The sequence below is a fragment of the Elephas maximus genome, chromosome X, assembly GCF_024166365.1.
Source record: "Elephas maximus indicus isolate mEleMax1 chromosome X, mEleMax1 primary haplotype, whole genome shotgun sequence".
Classification (NCBI taxonomy): Eukaryota; Metazoa; Chordata; class Mammalia; order Proboscidea; family Elephantidae; genus Elephas; species Elephas maximus.
In genome coordinates this window covers 159,189,640-159,208,969 of record NC_064846.1, presented here as the reverse complement: position 1 = coordinate 159,208,969, position 19,330 = coordinate 159,189,640, and the positions used below count along the sequence as shown (strand labels likewise).

General features: G+C 35.7%; 1 protein-coding gene across 3 annotated transcripts in view; it reads right to left on the bottom strand.

The window, feature by feature from the left end:
• The window catches only part of RPS6KA3 (ribosomal protein S6 kinase A3), a 111,443-nt gene that overhangs the window by 80,927 nt on the left and 11,186 nt on the right, over positions 1 to 19,330 (bottom strand). The window contains exons 2-4 of one of the 3 annotated variants that reach the window (XM_049873249.1): positions 10,881 to 10,968; positions 9,857 to 9,893; positions 4,023 to 4,079 (exon numbers count right to left, since the gene is read on the bottom strand). In XM_049873249.1, the coding sequence (XP_049729206.1) occupies positions 4,023 to 4,064 (42 nt within the window). In that variant the 5' untranslated portion in view covers positions 4,065 to 4,079; positions 9,857 to 9,893; positions 10,881 to 10,968. Of the gene's footprint in view, positions 1 to 4,022; positions 4,080 to 9,856; positions 9,894 to 10,880; positions 10,969 to 19,330 lie in introns of those variants that run through there. The other 2 variants (XM_049873250.1, XM_049873248.1) reach the window with 2 other exon arrangements.

Sequence of the window (19,330 nt, the reverse complement as noted above, 5' to 3'; positions counted from 1 at the left end):
AGACTAAGCTGCTATAATGAAGAAACCTCAAAATACAATGGCTCAAATGAAATAAATGCCTATTTTTCTCTCATAAAGAAGTTGATAGGTAAGAGACTAATTTAGGGTGGAGAGGTGTCTCTAGAGCATTAGGTCATTGGGAATCCAGATTTCTTGTAAAAATATCTTGGGTTGATGGTTACTCTCCATCTTTTCTAAGTCTTGTCCTGATCAAAACTGGCTTATCATCATACTCTACATTCTAGCCCATGGATAAAGGACAGCATGTTATGTCCAAATGTTTTTGGGCAAGATCTAGATGTTGCACACAAAACTTCCACTCCCATCTCACTGGCAAGAACTCTGTCACATAGTCACACACAGGCTGTGAAATGTGGTCTCTGGCTGGGCAGCCAGGTTCCGAGCTAAAACTGGGGGTTCTTTTGGAAGGTGAAATGAATACTGGGGTACAATTAGCAATCTCTATACACTGACAGTGTCTCAACTCTAGCTTTTATTGACTTGGTGCCTGGGCAAGTCAAATCCTTAGAGAGCCTCAAGTCTAGACAATCCTAGGACAGATGAGTACTTGCCCTCACCATGTCTCTCCTGGGGTTGTGTTAAGAAACAAAAATGGAACTAAAAAAGCTTTTTAAACTGTTACACACTATTTATGCTAGTTATAATTACTTAGTCAAATGATTTAAAACCAAATAGTTATTTCTACCTTAGACCTTGTCTACGATCTAATTATTTATCTTGACATCTTTGGTGAACAGACTCTAAAACGGCCCCCAGTTAGTTCTACCTCCTGATATTCTTACCCTTGGGTAATCTCCCCTGCCCTTGCGCTGTGAGTGGGATATATGACTTGATTCTAACAAAAAAAACTACAGCACAGGTGACAAGATGATTATGTTGCATCAGCTTGTAACTTCTGTCTTGCCTACTGGCTTTGCTGAAGTAAGCTGCCATATGGTAATGTCCACATGGGCAAGGTCTACATGGGAAGGAGCTAAACCCTGACAACAATCATGTGAGCTGAGGAGCAGAGCCTTCTCCAGTCAAGTTTCAGATGAGACACTAGCCCTGGTTGCCATCTTGATTGTAGCCTATTAGAGATTCTGAAGCAAAGGACCCAGCTAAGCTGTACCCAGACTCCTCCCCCACAGAACCTGTGAGATAATAAGTGTACACTGTTTTAAGCTACTAAATTTGCGGTAATTTATTATGCATCAAATAGACAACTAATATAACACCCCAACTTTCGCTATTTACATTTTTAGCAATTGACAAAAAGAAAGCGTTTTATAAAAACTATATTCAAAGCACACGCAATTTAAAAGTATAAAAAGAGTATATGTTTTGGCAATTTTTTATATCTAATATCGCAAAAGAAATATTAAATAGTAGGCTTTTATCTGATACCTACAACTAATTCATGTGATCTGGGATGATCTACTCAACAACCTCACTCAGATTATCGGTAATATCTCAGCCTTGCACTTTTCCAACCAATCTCTAGAATGTAGTTTTTTCCCAGATGTACATGTTACTAATGCTGTGAATACTCTGAGGGAAAGTACAAGCCATAAAACCGCACACTGGAGAATGCTTTAATTTTAGATTACAATTAGAAATTTGGAGGTTTTCACTGCAAAGAAATTGTTACACAAAGATAAAAGGTATCTGGTGTTAGACAAATCAATATTAACACTTACAGTTTTTCTGTTTGCATACATGTAAATGTATGCTATAGACTAACCAAGTAAAGTGCCTCATATGGTTCAGGGGAGCGAGAATCTAGATCAAATCTGAAGGTAACCCTGGGCACTAGGACCCAAGTTTGGGTCCCTGTGGTTGCCAAAATGTAATTCATGCACTCATTTAATGAACAAATACTTATTGAACACTAACTGGGTACTAGACATTGGATATAAAACATGGAGTAAGTTCAACATGGTCACTGCTTTCATGCAACTCACAGTTTAATAGAGACTACAGACAAGGAAATAAGCAACGGAAGGGAGTGCAGAGCTGTTGAAGGGTTTTAAGCAGAAGACTACAATGATCTCACTCTTCCATAACTGATACACTGTCCATGACAATTTGTTTGATATTTGGCAAGTTACCTTTCACAAGATGTTAAAAAGCATATAGAAATATAATGCTTTTTATATATTAGCAATAACCAGGTAGAAGACATACTAGAAAAAAGTCCTATACAACCAAAACTATTAAATACCCATGAATTATCTTACTAAGAAATGTAGAACTATACATAAGAAATCATAAAATTTTGATAAAGGATATAAAAGAATATCAGAATAAATAAATGTTTCTGGATGTGAAGACTCAGTATTATTAAAATAATTCTCTTTATGTTAATCTGTAAATTTAACGTAATTCTAATAACAATTCCAATAAATTTTTAAGGAGTACTTGACAAATTGACTGTCAAATTCATCTGGATGATTAAATGTGTAAGAGTGGCCAAGAGAATTTTGAAAAGTAGAAATGTGGTAGGTAGGAAGGCTTGCCTTGCCATGAAGAAAACTACATAATAAAGCTATAGTAATTAGAACAGTATGGAAAGTCAAAACATTCAGGGTTTTATGGTAATTTTATATATGATAAAAGAGGCATGCAAGTGAGTAGGAAAAGATTGGATTTTACTTACTCAATAAATGAGGTTTAGGAAAAAAGTCAGATTTCTACCTTATATCAGGTACTAAAATTCCAAATGGATCACAGATGTAATTGAAAACAAACAAAAATACAAACAAAATCATAAAAGCATTAGGTCAAAATATAAGAGGATATTTTTATAACTTTGTTGCAGGAAAGAATTTTCTAACCAAAGCATAAACCCAGAAGTCAAAGAGTAAAAGTTTTTACAAATTACAACTTCTGTGCATCAGCCATGAAAGACAACATAATCAGTTTTTAAAAAACGAGGGGGAGAAAACATTTACAAGATATCTCATAGACATGGAAGTTAATATACAGACTATACACAGAGATAACAGAAACCAATAAAGAGACAACAAGCAACCCCTAAGAAAATTTGGCAAACACATGAAATAGAAAAGCCCAGAATGCATGGCTATTTAACTTGACTAAAAATCAAATAAGATATCAATTGAAAGGAGAAAACATTTAGTGTGGCTTACATAAGAAAGAATTTCTGATAATATCCAGGGTTGACCAGGGTAAGCTTGAACAGGCACTCAAATTTTTACCATCTTTTTGGAGGGCAAATTTGGCAATGTCTATGAGATTTAAATGTCCCCATCCTTTGTTTCAACACATCGTTTTTAAAGACTATGTCCTACTGAAACACAAGTTCACAAAAATAAATAGGGGAAAATTACACTTAATGTAGGACACGCATAAAAGAGAAAACTACGCAACCATTAAAAAAGAGGTAGATCTATAAAGATGTTCAAGACCTGTTAAGTGAACAGAGCAAGTTGAGAATATGTATTTTTTTCCAAGTATAAATAATAATTGTCTTCTGTACAGAATAAAAAGAAGACTATAATTGAGTTGTTGACAATGGTTATCTTGGGGGTGGGTGGGGCAACTCATTAATCCAAGTAATATTTAATGAATGTTGTGATGTGCTGGGCATTGTTCTAGGTGCTGGGGATGAAGGGCTGAAGAACAAAGCAGATGAGGATATGGTGAATGTTCATTTTCTATGTTAACTATTTCTGTAAAGTATAATCTTTATATTTTTTGCCTTCATGAATAAGTCTATGGTCAGCTTGATTTTTTTAAAAGGTCAGTTTTAAGGCACCCATGAAAAATTTTCAACAATATAAAGCAGTTTGTTTTGTCATTCTCTTAAAATCAGTCTCAAACAGTATAAAGAAAGTTTACTGGCATATTCAGGAATGTATTTTCGTAAAATTACTGTTTAAGCATCAACACATTTCTAATACCGTAAACCGTTACTTCGCTCGGTTTAAAAATAAGAATACTTCAATATGATGGCATCTGGTTTATCTGTACCACTTATAACACAATAGTTTACTTACAGTTTGTAGATTAATCTCCTCCTCTCCCATAGGTTCATCCATAATTTGCTGTCCATTCTGTGAAAAGCACAGCAAGTAAAAAGTTACCAAAACAGATCTCGCATCGGTGAGTTAAATGAAGGCAGGCCAAAAAAATCAAAGAATATTTTCAGTCCTACAGGGCTCTAACGAAGTAGAACCACCATACAAGGATGCAGTTGCCAATTTGCAACAGGTTGTGCTTCCAAAAGTAATCTGCAAATTAATTATTTGAAACTATAAAAGCATTTGTCCACGGAAATAATGTAGTAAATGATGATTACCTTTCCAGGTGAGCCCATGAGTTTACTTAAATAGTCAAATGCATTACAAATGGTTTTATTAAAACCTCACCAAACCATCACTTACAACACTTTCAATGGCAAAACACATTCTAAATTCCAACTCCACTGATAATTAATCATGGCAACTGATTAATTATTTGGGGAGAAAATTAAGCTAGATCTGTCAATAAATTTCAGATGGGTTAAACATTTAAATGTTCTAAAAATTATACAAGTATTATAAATATATAAATACAGGTAGATAATACTCATGGGGTAAGGAGGAAGGAAATCATAAAGAAAAAAAAAGGCATTTAAAAAGTGTAAAACTTCTGCCAGACACAAAAAAGATAAAAGACAAACTGATTACAAAAAAAAAGTAACATGTGACAAAGGGTTCGTATCTTCAATACATAAAGAGTTCTTTTTTTTAAAAAAATTTTTTTACAAACCTGTTAAGAAAAAACGATGAACCTCAACAGAAATGAGCAATAAGGGGAAAAAAAGAGTTCAGCCTTAGTACTAATAAAAATGATGTGTTTAACCAAAAGATACCTTTTGCCTTTCAAATTGATTAATTATTTACAGAAAAAAATAACAGTGTTAATGTGGGTATGGGGCAACGAGCACTCTGGATATACTGCTGGTGAAAGCGTGAATCAGCACAACCTTTCTGGAATGCAATTTGAGTCTGTATTTAAAAAAAAACACACATAAAGCTTGGAAATGTCCCATTGATTTAGTTCTTAAAAAAAATGGACATCTGTACAAAGATGTACATAGAAGAATGCTCACCACAACTCTTTTTCAAAAAATAACTCCGAATTGGAAACCTAAATTCTTAATAGTAGGGAACTAGTTAAATATATTATGGTACATCCATATAATGGAACACTATGCAGTCATTAAAAATGACAATAAAGATGTAAATTTATTGACATGGAAAGACACTTACATGTAATAAATGAAAAAGCAGTTTACAAAACAATATGGATTATAACAATCCCATTTTAAATAAATATATACATATGTTTTAATGTATATATTTGTATGGGAAAAAATCTGGAAGAATATACACCAAAACGTTTACAGTGGCTATCTCTGGGTGGTAATATTTTAGACAATTCAAAGTTCGTTTGTTTTTGCTTATCTGAATTTTCTAATGTATCTACAATGAATATGTTATTAAAAAACTGGGTTTTGGGTTAGTGTAATTTAAAAAAATAACAATCAGAAGTCAGGAACATAAAGTGGCTTCTCTAGTTCCCTAAAAAAAATGTTCTTACCACTTGTTAATTCAACAAGTGTACAAGGATCTAAACTAATCATCTTCGGAGTCTTAACAACTAAGAAATAAAATGCAGCCCACTTATCACCCCATTCTGAGGTAAGGCAGCTATTCTCAACTTGAACTCTACTATCTATTCTCCCATTGCCTAATTTACCCATGCATTCATCCATCCACTTCATTTCATACATACTATGTCCTAGGTACTGACTTTTAGATGAGAGATAAATAAAACATGGCCCCCTTGGCCTCCATCCTAAAGGATCTTGCAGTCTAGTGACTCATACGAAGGACACCTTTCATTTTCATCCTTTCCACCCACTCATAGATGTTCCTAGGAAAGGGAACGCCTGTACTATACTACAAAGCACAGAAATGGTGCCAGATGCACGTAAGGGGGAATGCAAGTATAAAATCTATAGTTTCCTAAGATACTTCCACAGGCTACAGTATCACCCACTTACATGGTGATGACACCCAAATATCTCCAGGATACATCCCTCTCCTAAAAGCCACAACCATTTTATTCAACTGACTATTAATCATTTCTTACCCAAATGTCCCAGACAAACCTCAAAGCTCTCAAAAACACTGGCTTTGGAGTCAGATCATTGGATCCATGTTCCTGCTTTTATGCTACTGGCTATGAATTATAACACCTTGGACAAATCAGTAAAACTATCTAAGCTTTAGTTTCTTTTTATGGGGGTTAAAAGTCTTATCTTCAGAGCTGCTGTGCAGATTAAATGAGATAAAAGATATAAAACACCAACCATAGTGCCTGGTATTTAGTAAGCACTCAATCAATGTTAGCTATTTTAAAAACCAAACAAACCAAACCCAGTGCTGTCGAGTTGATTCCGACTCAAAGCGATTTTATTACCTCCAAAATCCAGCCACCCCATCTCTGGCCCACCAACCTGCTGCTTCTATATGTGCGCCATCATTCATACAGTTGCCCAAGCTAGATTGTAAGTAGAGTTCCCTTTCTATAACACAGATCTGCTTAATGGCTCCACGGCTTTAGAAACTTTGGTCTAACTTAAGCTACACTTACATTTTCCATGGGAACCATCTGCTGCTGCTCCTTGTGATTTTCAACGTATGCAAAGCAAATTTCACAACTTATAACCTTTAAAGAAAACTGGTATGGTAGAAACAGCATTGAACTTAGGAGCTGGGAGACCAGAGGTAGAGTCCTAGGTCTGCCATTTATAAGCCTTGTGATTACAGACAATTCAGAATTTCTCTTAGCCTATTACTTTATCTGTTCAAAATGGGGACACTTGCCCTGCCTACCACAAAGGGTTGTTAGGCTGAAAACTGTGGTAACTCATAAGAAAGCACTTTATAAACTGTAAAGACCTGTACCAATGCAAATTATTACTAAGGCGAGGTAGCTGAGAATACTCCATAAAGTCCTTTTGATGTGAGAACTAAAAAAAAAATTTAGGACTGCTACGGGGTCTTGAAAGTCTTCAGTTCCAAGTACACATCATATACTTCAATTCTTTCTACTTCATCCTCACCTACATGTGAACATTTTCAAGACAAGAATGTACTACCTCAACCAGGCAGCCAACTATTCTATCTCAGAAAAAGCACTGTCTGCTGGGTAAAATGCTTCATTATGCAGTAACTTTCCTCAACCACGAATTCCCCTGAAAAGATACTAATATATGCTAACTTGCTTGTACTCTACCTGCAGTGTCACAGGAAGTGAACCTACATCTATGCCCATCAATCACTCCAAGTCTTTTCTAGGTAACTCAAGTTCCTTCAGACATCAAGACAGATGGCACCTGTCACTATTCTTGTTTTCTTCAGGGGGGTATACAGAGTTGTATGCAATTAGCATTCCAACTGTGTTGTGACCACTGCAGAATAAAGGCCAGGTCACCCTCCTTTCTCTCGAAAATAAAATTTTACTAATGCAGTTTTGCATATGCATGGTTTTTGGAAAGCCTACATACACTGGTGACTCATACTAAGTTTTCTGATGAAATCCTTGTCTTCCTTACTTATACTGCAACTAAGCCAGGTATCCTCTATCCTGTACTTGTTATTACTCTTAGTCCCAAGAGTAAAGCCATATTTAAATTTTTTGATTCATTTTTTTTTTTCCAGCTCTGACCCATTGCTACGGTCTGTATAGACTGGGTTCCAAATCTGTCAATTAGCCTCTTCATTATTTTCAGTTCCACGTCACCTACAAATTTTACAACATACTCTCTTTTCTGAACTCCTCACCTGGCTAACACTATATACCAACAAAGCAATCTAACCAAAAAAAAAAGAGGGGAAACATGATCTAAAAGGTACTGTAAGCTCTACTTTTTACAAAAATACTTCCCTTCTGAGTTTAGCAAAGATTTATAACATTTTGAACAACTTAACTTGTAAAGCAGGAAAATATGAAAGCCAATGTTATCCTATATACCAGTGAAGCTTTGTAAATATTACCCCCCAAAAGCACCTTCACTTCAACAAACCTTTTATATCATTACATTGAAACAAGGATTCAAATGGTCTCTATTAGAAATTAGCATTAAGTTACTTCTACAGTTAAGAAATTTCCCTTTTGAAAAATGACCCTTAGTTTCATTAGTGATTAGGGTTACATGGACCATCAATCTGACTCAACAGGCACTTTCTACAGTTCCAAAAGCTCAAGGAAGAGTACCTATTAAACAGGGACAGATAGCTCTTTAATTATGAGAAACAAGTAGGAAAGAATGTGCTCTGGAGCAGGCCAGTAGTGGGTTTAAGCCCAACTCTGTCACTTACTGGCGTAGTTACCTGAAATTGGGTAAGTTACTTAACGTGTTGATCCTCAGTTTCTTTGTTTGTAAGATGTATGTAATATCTACCTCAAGGAGATGTTGAAATTAAAAAGGACTCACCAAGGGATAGTAGATGCTCAGTAAATGTTACTTCTCTTCTCCTCTTTTGCCTCAATGGACTGTGTAAGATTTACTTTTTACGGATAACTTCTAAACATCCAATGCAATGAAGACTTATTAGGAGAGTGTTAAGATAGCTGGTTCATCACTTACTACAGCCCATTTCCTGCCAATCAGGGTAGAAGAGATCATTCATATGTGTGATATATTTTTACACAACGTGGCTAAGAAAGAGTGTGGACCAAAAAATTGGTCGAAAAGTGAGGCAAATGTATTTATCCTCTCTCATCCCACCATAATGCCTTCCAGCCAAAAAACTACAGAGGTTGGCAGATTGTACAAATGCAAATGGGATGTGAAATACTAGAAAAGGTTAGGAGATGCTAATCACACTTTGTTAGGCTGAAATGTGTAAAAAGTCACAAATGCCAATAACCTACAATATGGGTCTCATCAGAACAAATCAGATCAAAGAGATTGTTAAAGAGTTTGAGTCTCAGCAGGAATTGTTTTCAAAACCACTTTTAATGTTATTGTATAAAATGTGCACTGAGGATCATTAAAGAGGAAGAACAATTCAAAGAGCACTAATTCCGAACCAAGGTTTCAGGACCTCTAGAGTATTTCCACATTTTCAAGGAAGACTGGAAATGTTGAAAATAAGAACACTTTAATGCTTTAAAATAATTTCATCTTAACCCTATTAAACACATTGTTTTGTTGTAATGGCATGTTGTAACAATGCACATATCCAGGCTGGTGTTTGACACATCTGAAGAAAACATAATTTAAGTTTTAAAAAATGGCTTTGAATCCAGCAGGAGATCACCACGTGCAAGTATACTAGGACTAAAATTATCTGTGATTGATAAAATGCTACCTTATACTTAGTAGGACATATGATCTACTGACACTCTCCTAATTAGAAATGAAATTTACATACGAACATTGTTTAAAAAAGATTCCTCACAGAGAATAACATTCTGAATTAACTAGGAAGGGAGAAGGGGAAAAAGGGGTCCAAAGCCCTAGTGTATTACAACTTGGAGACCCAAGTTGTAGGACTGAACAAGAGCCACACTTCTTTTTAGCCACCCTCAAGTTTCCACAAGTATATCTGCCTTCAGAGTCCCTGTGATAATCAGGGGTTTTCCTGCCCCAGTTTCTGTACTACTAGTTCCATGAAGGTGCTGAGTGTAAGGCAATAGACACCTCTCTCTCGAACGTCAGTTAAGACACCATCAAATTGTTCAGAATTCAAAGACTCTTCTATGCAATCACATTGAAACAATCAGAAACAAGCATTTTATATTCTTAATAAGGAATGTATATAATCCTTACCAATGTGACAGGATTAAGAATCAGCTCCTCATTTATCCTAAGGAAATATCAGAGATGTGCATAAAGACTTATGTACAGTGATAGTCATCATACTCATTATACTGAAAAATAGAAAACAATCTAAATGACCAACAGGGGACTCGTTAAATAAATCAAAATACATCTATTCATATGTAGGAACACTATGCAATGGTTAAAATCAGGGCCTCAAAGAAAAATCAATGATGCAAAGATATGCTTGCGATATATTAAATTAAAATGATACAAAACTATATAGTATGACCCCAATTTTGCAACCCCCCCCAACATGTGTGCATGTGACTGGCAAAACATATAAAATCTTATCAGTAGTTACCTGGGTCATAGGATTTTCTTCCTTCTATTGTATTTTCAAAATCATATGCATTTATTATGTGTTAGTTATATCAAGGGAAAAACAATAAATGTAATTAGAAAAATCAGTTTATTTCTAGTTAAGGTGCCTTTACACCTGGCTTTACTATTCCTCTAGCTACTAAAGGCCTGCAAGTACCCAAGCTATTTTCTGGACTGGAGTAGGAATGACCTCTAGTTATTGCTACATTTTAAGTTTAAGAGGACCCTCTCAGAAGCTTTTTTTCGTCCCCTGATCCTGTGGTTGTGGCCTGAGAAAACAGATTAAGTTTTAGGCCTGAATCCACCTCGTGTTTTTTGGAGTGTACCCCCCTTAGGGGAATTCTGCTTATGAAATAAGATTATGTTGAAATAAGAATAAAGAAATGAAAACACAGTAGCCAAAATTAAGTCTGCATTGTGACTATCAAGTATTAGAATCGACACAGCAGAAAACGGAACCCATGCCACAGAGGACAAACTTGAGTAAATGAAAAAAGAAAAAAAAAGAGAGAGAAGATTAAAAAACCATGGAGGACAGACGTGGAAATAATCTATGAATAACAGATGTTCCTAAAGGAAAAAAAAAAAAGGCAATTTAATCACTCAAAAGTATAAGAGAAAACTTTCCAGTTCTGAAAAAAAAAAATACCTGAGACTGGAGACTGAGAAGGTGAGATCATCAACACCAAGATATGTCCTGGCAAATGTTTTTAAATTTCAAGGATAAAGATATAATCCTACAAGCATACAAGCAGAAAAAAAATAGGTTATTTTCAAAGTAACTAAAATCAGGTTGACCTCAGATTTCTCCTCTGTAACAATAAAATGCCGGAAGACAAGGAAGTAATGACTTACAGAAAGTTGAAAGGGAAAAGTTACAATCTAAGAATTTTATACCTCATCCTAGTTTTTCATATACAAAGGTCACAGGAAATTAGATCTGCAAAGCCTTGTAAAATTTCACCATCCTGGCAGTATCCTTTTTCATAAATTATTCAAAGGTATACCCTATACCACCAAAAGAGAATCAAAATAAAAGCTCAAGAATATTGTGGTAGGAAACAACTGGTGAAGATACTGATAGCAACTTAATATCTAGAAATAACTGAGTAAAATAATTAAGTTCACTAAAGGAAAAAGGGTCAATATTGAGGAATAATATAAGTATATAATATAAAAGAAAAAACACTTTAAAAATTAAAGGTCAGATTTGTAAATTAACGTGGACTCAAAAGAAGTGGAAGAAGGGAGAAGGAGCAGGGATTCTAAATTGTCTTCCCTAAAAGGATATTTAAAAACCATTATTTTTAGCAATTATGCAATAAATACAAATTTTGGAATGTTTTGAAAAACCATACAGTAACCAAGAATAGATCTTTATTACAGTAAATAGCACAAGAGAAGATAATTTAACTGGCAGAGACTGTTAATAACACGTTAAACTTTACCCATACAATCACATTCAACTCTAAGAACATGAGGTAGATATAATTACCCTTGTTTTACAGATGAGGAAACCAAGGCTCAGCAAAGTTAATTAGTAAATCGCAGAACCAGGATTCAAACCCAGGTCTTTCTAGTTCCATAATTCTAAATTTTATAACCTCCTCAAACAAAACAATCCATATAGCAGAGCGGGGAGGAAAAGAAGGAAAGAATAAAAATTTTAAAGTAAGATGACAGAGATCATTCCAAAAGTAACAATGTAAGAAATGTAAAGTTTAAATTGTCTAATTAAAAGGAAGTGTCTTACCGGGTATTTGATGGTATTACAGAATTGATACTTTTGTGTGAGTGATGATGGTGTGATGGCTATATGTTCTAAAAATCTTTATCTTTTAAGAAACAGAAACTCAAACATATACATCTGAACTGATGTAACTACGATTAGCTTCAAAATAATGCACTGGAGCCAGAAGGGGGTGTGGGGTATGGGGGGGACAGAGGAAACAAAACTGGCCTTGAGTTCGTAATCACTGAGGCTAGGTTATGGGACTATGGTTAATTATACCACTTTCTCTCTCTCTATTCTGGTATGTGTTTTAAACGTTTGATAATAAAAATAAAAACTTTAAAAGTCTTATATTTAAAAAATTAAAATACAATGATATACTGCTTTAATGAAAAACCCAAACAAAACAGATAGGTATAGAAAAGTCGAAAGAAAAAGAAAGCAAGTGTTGGTAATATTCATGCCACAAATAAAATGCAAGGCAAAAACCTTAAACCAATTTAAAAACTAAGCTTTTAAAACGTGGTGCACTATTGATTATATTTGATGCTTCTAACAACTTTGGAAGCCACTGTCACTAATTTACAAATAAGGAAATTAAGCCAAGATGGGTATGTCAATCTTGTTAAGCACTGCAGCCCTCTCAGCCCCCAGCAAAAGGCCCAGGACACAGTAGGAGTTCAATAAATGTTTGTTGAATAAATGAGAAAGTCTAATATTCTGCTCAAGGGTAATAAGTAGCAGAGTCCAAATTCAAATCCAAATCTAATTCTAAAACCCATACTGATTCTAAAACCCATAGTCTAAATCCCACAAAAATCTTTTAAGTGTTATTTCATAGCCAGAGTACAGATGTTTTATTTCCTTCTGTGTATGCTTCTCTTTTCCAGATTTTCTGCAGTTGACGTGTATTATTTTTTCAAAGAGAAAAGTCTTTAAAAACAGTAAATGCATAACAGTATTGAGCATTTAACCCCAAACTAACTTAACCACAAAACACAAAAACAGATGCTTTGGGGACTATAAAACGAAATAAATGGAAGGGGAAATTTTAGCACACTCATATCAACCAGTACAATGAACAAAAGACAAAACATTTGAAGCAATTTATATTAGAATGAATACTAGATAGATATTGTATTTTATAATGTAAAAAGGAATATGGGTTCTTTCCAAGTATCTATGAAATGTTATAAAAACTGACCACTTTCTAGTCTGTAAAGTAAACCTAAAATTCTTAAAAGCAGGTATCATACAGATATTTTCTGATTACAAAAAAAAAAAAAATGAAACAGGAAAATAAAGTACTTGCAGTCAGAAATCAGCATCCTTCTAAATAACTACTGGGTCAAGGAAATCAATAATAACAGCTATCATTTATTCACTCTCTGTTTCGTTCAAAAGGAGCCCTGGTGGCACAGTGGTTAAGTGCTTGGCTCCTAGCAGAGAGGTCTGCAGTTTGAAACCAAGAGCCACTCTGCAGGAGAAAGATGTGGCAGTCTGCTTCCAGAAAGTTTTACAGCCTTGGAAACCCTATGGGAGCAGTTCTACTCTGTCCTATAGGGTTGCTACAGGTTAGCATTGACTCGAAGGCAATGAGGTATTTTGTTCAAAGTACAGTGCTAGTGGTTTTACACATATTCTCTCATTTAATTCCAATTAATCATTGAAAACCATGAGGCATGTTAAATATAGTAGAGAAGAAAAAAGGTAGGCTGAGAGTTAATGATTCATCCAAGATCAAGGAGCTATTAAGTTTACAGATATGATCATTGAACCCAACTCTGAATCCAAAGCTCATACTACTACACAGATACGCTGTCATATTCCCGTTAGAATTCATATATAGGTATCTAGCTAAAATCATTTTTCCCTACTCATGAATTTTCCGTGACAAAAAAGTAGAGAAAACTATAGAGTTCTTCCTTACGACAACATGTTCTGAAAGCATCCATTTGCTAAATACACTATTCTAAGAAGGGTTCATTTTTCTAACATGTCATTGATCAGCTATAATATTTCAAACTGCATAATCTTCTAAAAGGAATTTCTTTAAATACATTCATATTCTCAACAGGCGAACGAAAAAAGGAAGAAACCATAAAATTAGATAAACAAAGTAGGGAATATAAATGAAACATAATTTGCCACTAAGTGTATTCCTAAAAACTGGAATGACCTTGGGCAAGTTGCTTTTTCCTGGTACTTATCTGCAATCAATAAGCATTCAAAGGAGACAGGGCCAGCACGGATTTGCAAGTCGGTCACTAATAGTGGGCAAGCCACTAAGTCTAGGCCTCTCTGAGCCTTGGTTTCTTCATCCATAAATTACGTGGATATCTGAGATCTCTTCCAGCTCAAAATCTTTATAATCTTGGGACTTTGTGGATTAAAGTTTTAGATTAAGGTTACTGAAGATTTTCTAGGGTTATTACACCAGAGGAAATGACTGATTCTATATTTAAAGCTGTTTTTATGTTATTTCTACGTCTAGTTCCATCTCTCTTCTGCATCCAAAATACATTCTTATCTATACTCTTCAGTGGTGCATTTGTTCCCAAGTGTAAACAAGGATAATGCCAAAGAACCGACTGTACAAATGTTGCCTAAAAGAAAATTTATAATAAAAATAAATAAAATACCTTTTTTTTCTGTGCAGCTTAAGGAACCTAAAACAATTTTATAATTTCCACAACCCATTCTTACTACTCTTATTTTACTAATAGTGAAAACTAGGAAAGTGACAACCTTTTTAAAACTCGTTTCTCCCTACTCCCAATCCTCTCTCGGCCTCCCCGATACCTTCAAACCCCACCTCTTAGCGCATGATGGGATTGGTAGAATTTCCCCAACCTGCCTAATGTTCAGAAACACCTAGGCTTCCTGTTCTAGATACATTTCCTGGCCTTACCCCAGACCCCAAATGAACCAGAATTCTAGGGGGAGAAGCCCCATGCTCAGCATTTTTTTTTAAAGCAGGCACCTTAGAAAACTCCTGTGAGTAGACAGGAAACCCTGGTAGTGCAGTGGTTAGAGCTATGGGTGCTAACCAAAAAGTCGGAAGTTCACACCCAACAGACGCTCCTTGGAAACTCTATGGGGCAGTTCTACTCTGTCCTATAGGGTCACTGAGAGTCGGAACTGACTCTACAGCAACGGGTTTTTTTTTGGGGGGGGGGATAGGTTTTGGTGAGTAGCCAAGACTGGGAAGCCATAGTAGAGTGGTAAGATGCCTGACATACCAGGTTTCCAAACCTGGCTCTGTCCTTTATTATAGCTGTGACTTTGGGCAAGTTACTTAGTATGATTATCAGTTTTCTAATCCTTAAGATTTGGATAACAGTTATGCCTGAAGTTGTGGTAAATAATAAGTTCAATTTGCCTAGACATACTGGGCATTCAATATATGTCAGCCGCTCTTTCTTCCTGCTCATCTCCTCCAGGGGAAATGACAAATACTAACATTTTGGGGGATTTTGATGAGTTCTTTGCTCTAGTAGGACCACTTCCATTTCTAGGGTTAAAAATCTGAGTTCTAGATAACCCTTTAATGCATTAGTTAGGCTGGTTAATTTAGGAGCCTCAAGATAAAATGTAATGATTTAGCCTGGTTTCCAGAGGCTTAATGATGCCGTTTTGTCCAAACCATGATGCTGGGCTTTAAAGCCCGAGCTTTTATTTGCTACATGACTGTGAAAAAATTACATAACCTATGTTGGTTCATCTCTAAACAAGTGGTGCTTAAATGTTTGCTGAACTGAACCCAATACACATTTAACAATAATATAACTGTTAATTAACAATGACTTACAGACAATCTATGTACAAAAAGAAGACAGCATCAATAGCTTGCAATAAAACAAGATAGAGTAAGACCGTCCTCAAATATACAATAAACCAGAGCTTCAAGTTGAAACAGAATTCAGAATTTCATTTTGTGAAGTACGGACTACGTTTTAACACAAAGTGTTTTCATGAAGTTTTGAGTTGTATTTACCTGTAAATTTGGGAAGACACCACCAAACTACTTTAACTAAAAAAAAATTTTTTGTGTGTGTAATCAACCTGGTAGTTAAGCCACCAAGGTTTATTTCTGAAAATATGACCAAAAGAATTGTTTATAATTACAGTACCATGTTAAGCATAGGCTTTATTAATAACAGCACTTTTACTAAAATTTGTTTGTATAAGGTATGCTGTTCAGATAAGGTATAAACTAATTTGGAGAAACTTAAATAAGTAAAAAACTGAAAATCTAGGTACATTCATTCAAGACAGAAGGAAAAGTTACCCTCAATTATTAAACAGAAAAAAAAAACACAAACCTTAATTCCCACTGAAAGTAATCTAAATTACATTAAAGAGCCATGTCATTTCTTTCAATTTATTCCAATTACTTTCTAATGCAATTATGTAATTTTCTTTATTTAGGCCCTTCCATTTACTTGTGTTTATTTCCAGGTATTGAATATTTTTATTGCTATCCTGAATGAGAGTTTTTTTCCATTATATTTTTTAACTGGTTATGGCTGGTACACAGGAAAGCTATTTACTGATTTCTGGATGTACTTTGTAAACTACCACCTTAATCCACCCCAGTGCCGTCGAGTCGATTCCGACTCATAGCGACCCTATAGGGCAGAGAACTCCCCCATAGAGTTTCCAAGGAGTGCCTGGTGGATTCGAACTGCCAACCCTTTGGTTAGCAGCCGTAGCACTTAACCACTACGCCACCAGGGTTTCCACTACCACCTTACAAGACTTTTTAGTGGATTTCCTGAAAGTCTCTAAGTAGACGATAATATCACCTATGAATAGTAATCATTTATGCTTCTTTCCAATACTCTTGGATTTTCTTGCCTAACTGCATTAGCAAGCTCTTCTAGAATGTAACACAGACATGAAAATAGCAGACATAGTTTTAATGAGACTGACTATAACATGTCCCCATCAAGCATGATGCTGGCTATTGAGTTGTTTTTGTTAGGTGCCATCAAGTCGGTTCCGACTCATAGTGACCCTATGCACAACAGAACGAAACACTGCCCGGTCCTGCACCATCCTCACAATCGTTGTTATGCTTGAGCTCGTTGTTACAGCCGCTGCGTCAATCCACCTTGTTGAGGGTCTTCCTCTTTTCTGCTGACCCTGTACTTTGCCATGCATGATGTCCTTCTCCAGGGACTGATCCCTCCTGACAACATGTCCAAAGTATGTAAGATGCAGTCTCATCATCCTTTTTCCTAGTCTGTCTTAGTCTGGAAGCTCAGCTGAAACCTGTTGTCTATGGGTGGCCCTGCTAGTATCTGAATACTGGTAGCATAGCTTCCAGCATCACCATAACACGCAAGCCCCCACAGTACGACAAACTGACAAACACGTCGGGTGGCTACTGAATGATTATTTCTTAATAATATTAATAAAACATGCTTTTATTCCTATTTTTACTAACATAAAATGGGCCAGTCAAGTTGAAAAACAGTTTGGCAGCTCCTCAAAATAGTAAACGTAGACTTACCATAAACCCTGAAACCCAGTGCCATCGAGTCGATTCCGACTCATAGCGACCCTATAAGACAGAGTAGAACTGCCCCCTAGAGTTAGACTTACCATAAAAAAAAAAACAAACTTAACATATGAGTCAGTAACTCCACTCCTAAGCATATACCCAAGAGGACTTAAAACCAGTGTTCACACACAAAAAAAAATTTGTACACAAACGTTCATAGCAACATTACTGGTAACAGCCACGAAGTGGAAACAACCCAAATATTCATTAACTGAGGAAAAGATAAACAAAACGTGGTATACAATGGAATATTATTCAGTCATATAAAGAAATGAAGTATTGATACATGCTACAACATGGATGAGCCTTGAAAACATTGTGCTAAGTGAAAGATGCCAGACACAAAGGTCACATAATGTATGATTCCATTTATAGAAAATATCCAGATAGGCACATTTAGAGACAAAAAAGTAAATTAGTGGTTATAGGGGCTAGAGGCTCAAACTCTATGGGGCAGTTCTACTCTGTCCTATAGGGACTCTATATGAGTCGGAAACGACTCATTGCAACGAGTTTAGAGGCTGGGGGAGAGGGCAAATGGGGAGTGGCTGCTAACGGGCATGATTTCTTTTTGGGGTGATGAAAATATTCTAGAATTAGTGTTGATGGCTGTACACCTTGTGAAGATACTAAAAACCACTGAATTTTCCAGTTTACCAGGGTAAATTTTATAGTATAAATTATAGCTCAATTAAAAAAAAAAAAAGAATCAAGTAAGGCTATTTGACCTAACAGTTTAAAAGTCTAAAGAAAAAGACCCAAGGGTTGTGTAACTTTTCTTATAATTGGTAACCTTTTCAGTTTGAGTCAGATCTTGTTTTCTGGCACTTTGAGGGAGTAGCAAATAGATTTTTCTGAAAGGAAAATGCAAATATAAAGAGGTAATGAATTAAGAAGCTGCAGTTACAAAACAGAGCTGTTAAGTAATGCCTAGGCAGCACCCTCTTACCAGATATTGTAATTTTTGTTTCAAATGTTCAATTTTTAAGACAATTGTTTAGAAGTCTCAAAGCATTTTCCCACAGTTTCAGAAATGCTATTTCTCAGGCTAGCTCACAAAAGCCTATTTAACCCACACTGTAAGTTGAGAGTTGTATCAATTTTACTAACTTTTCTAACTCCACCCTATCAACTACTGAAACATTGTCTCTAGTATGAACAGCTTTCGAATTCATACCAGGATCACATCTTCTCCAGTTTCCCTCGATGAAAAGAAAGCTTCATGCTACATACATGAAAAGGTACCGACCTATCTCTCAAGGTCACTATATATATCCACAAAAACAGCCACTCATGCAAACCAGTTGGATTCTTTCTTCCTGGACACCTGACTCATCTAGATTGTCATTCACCTAGATAGTGTTCTCAACTCAAGCAGGGCAGTCTAGTAAGGCCACGGAATTTGCAATCTAGGAGACTTGAGTATGAATCCTGGCTCCTCCACTAACAAGCTGTGCAACCATGAGCAAGTTACTGTATCTCTCTAGGGTTTAATTTCTTTACCTGTAAGTTAAAGATAATTAAACGTCTACACCTCATTAGAGTTGATACATGCAAAGTCTGTAGTCAGAGGAGGCACTCAGTAAATGTCAAGTGTCCTTTCATCTTCACCTGGGAACCAAAGGGCAGTGATCTCAACATACTTCTCCCACCACCCCCAATTCATTTGTGCATAGGACTGTTTTAGAATTGTTTTTGTAAACTAAGGTCTGACTGTATTTTCCAGACTTATAAATTAAAGCTAAGTCTGTATATTCGTTTATTTGGGATTTGAGCACTCTGGCACAGCAAATGAGGA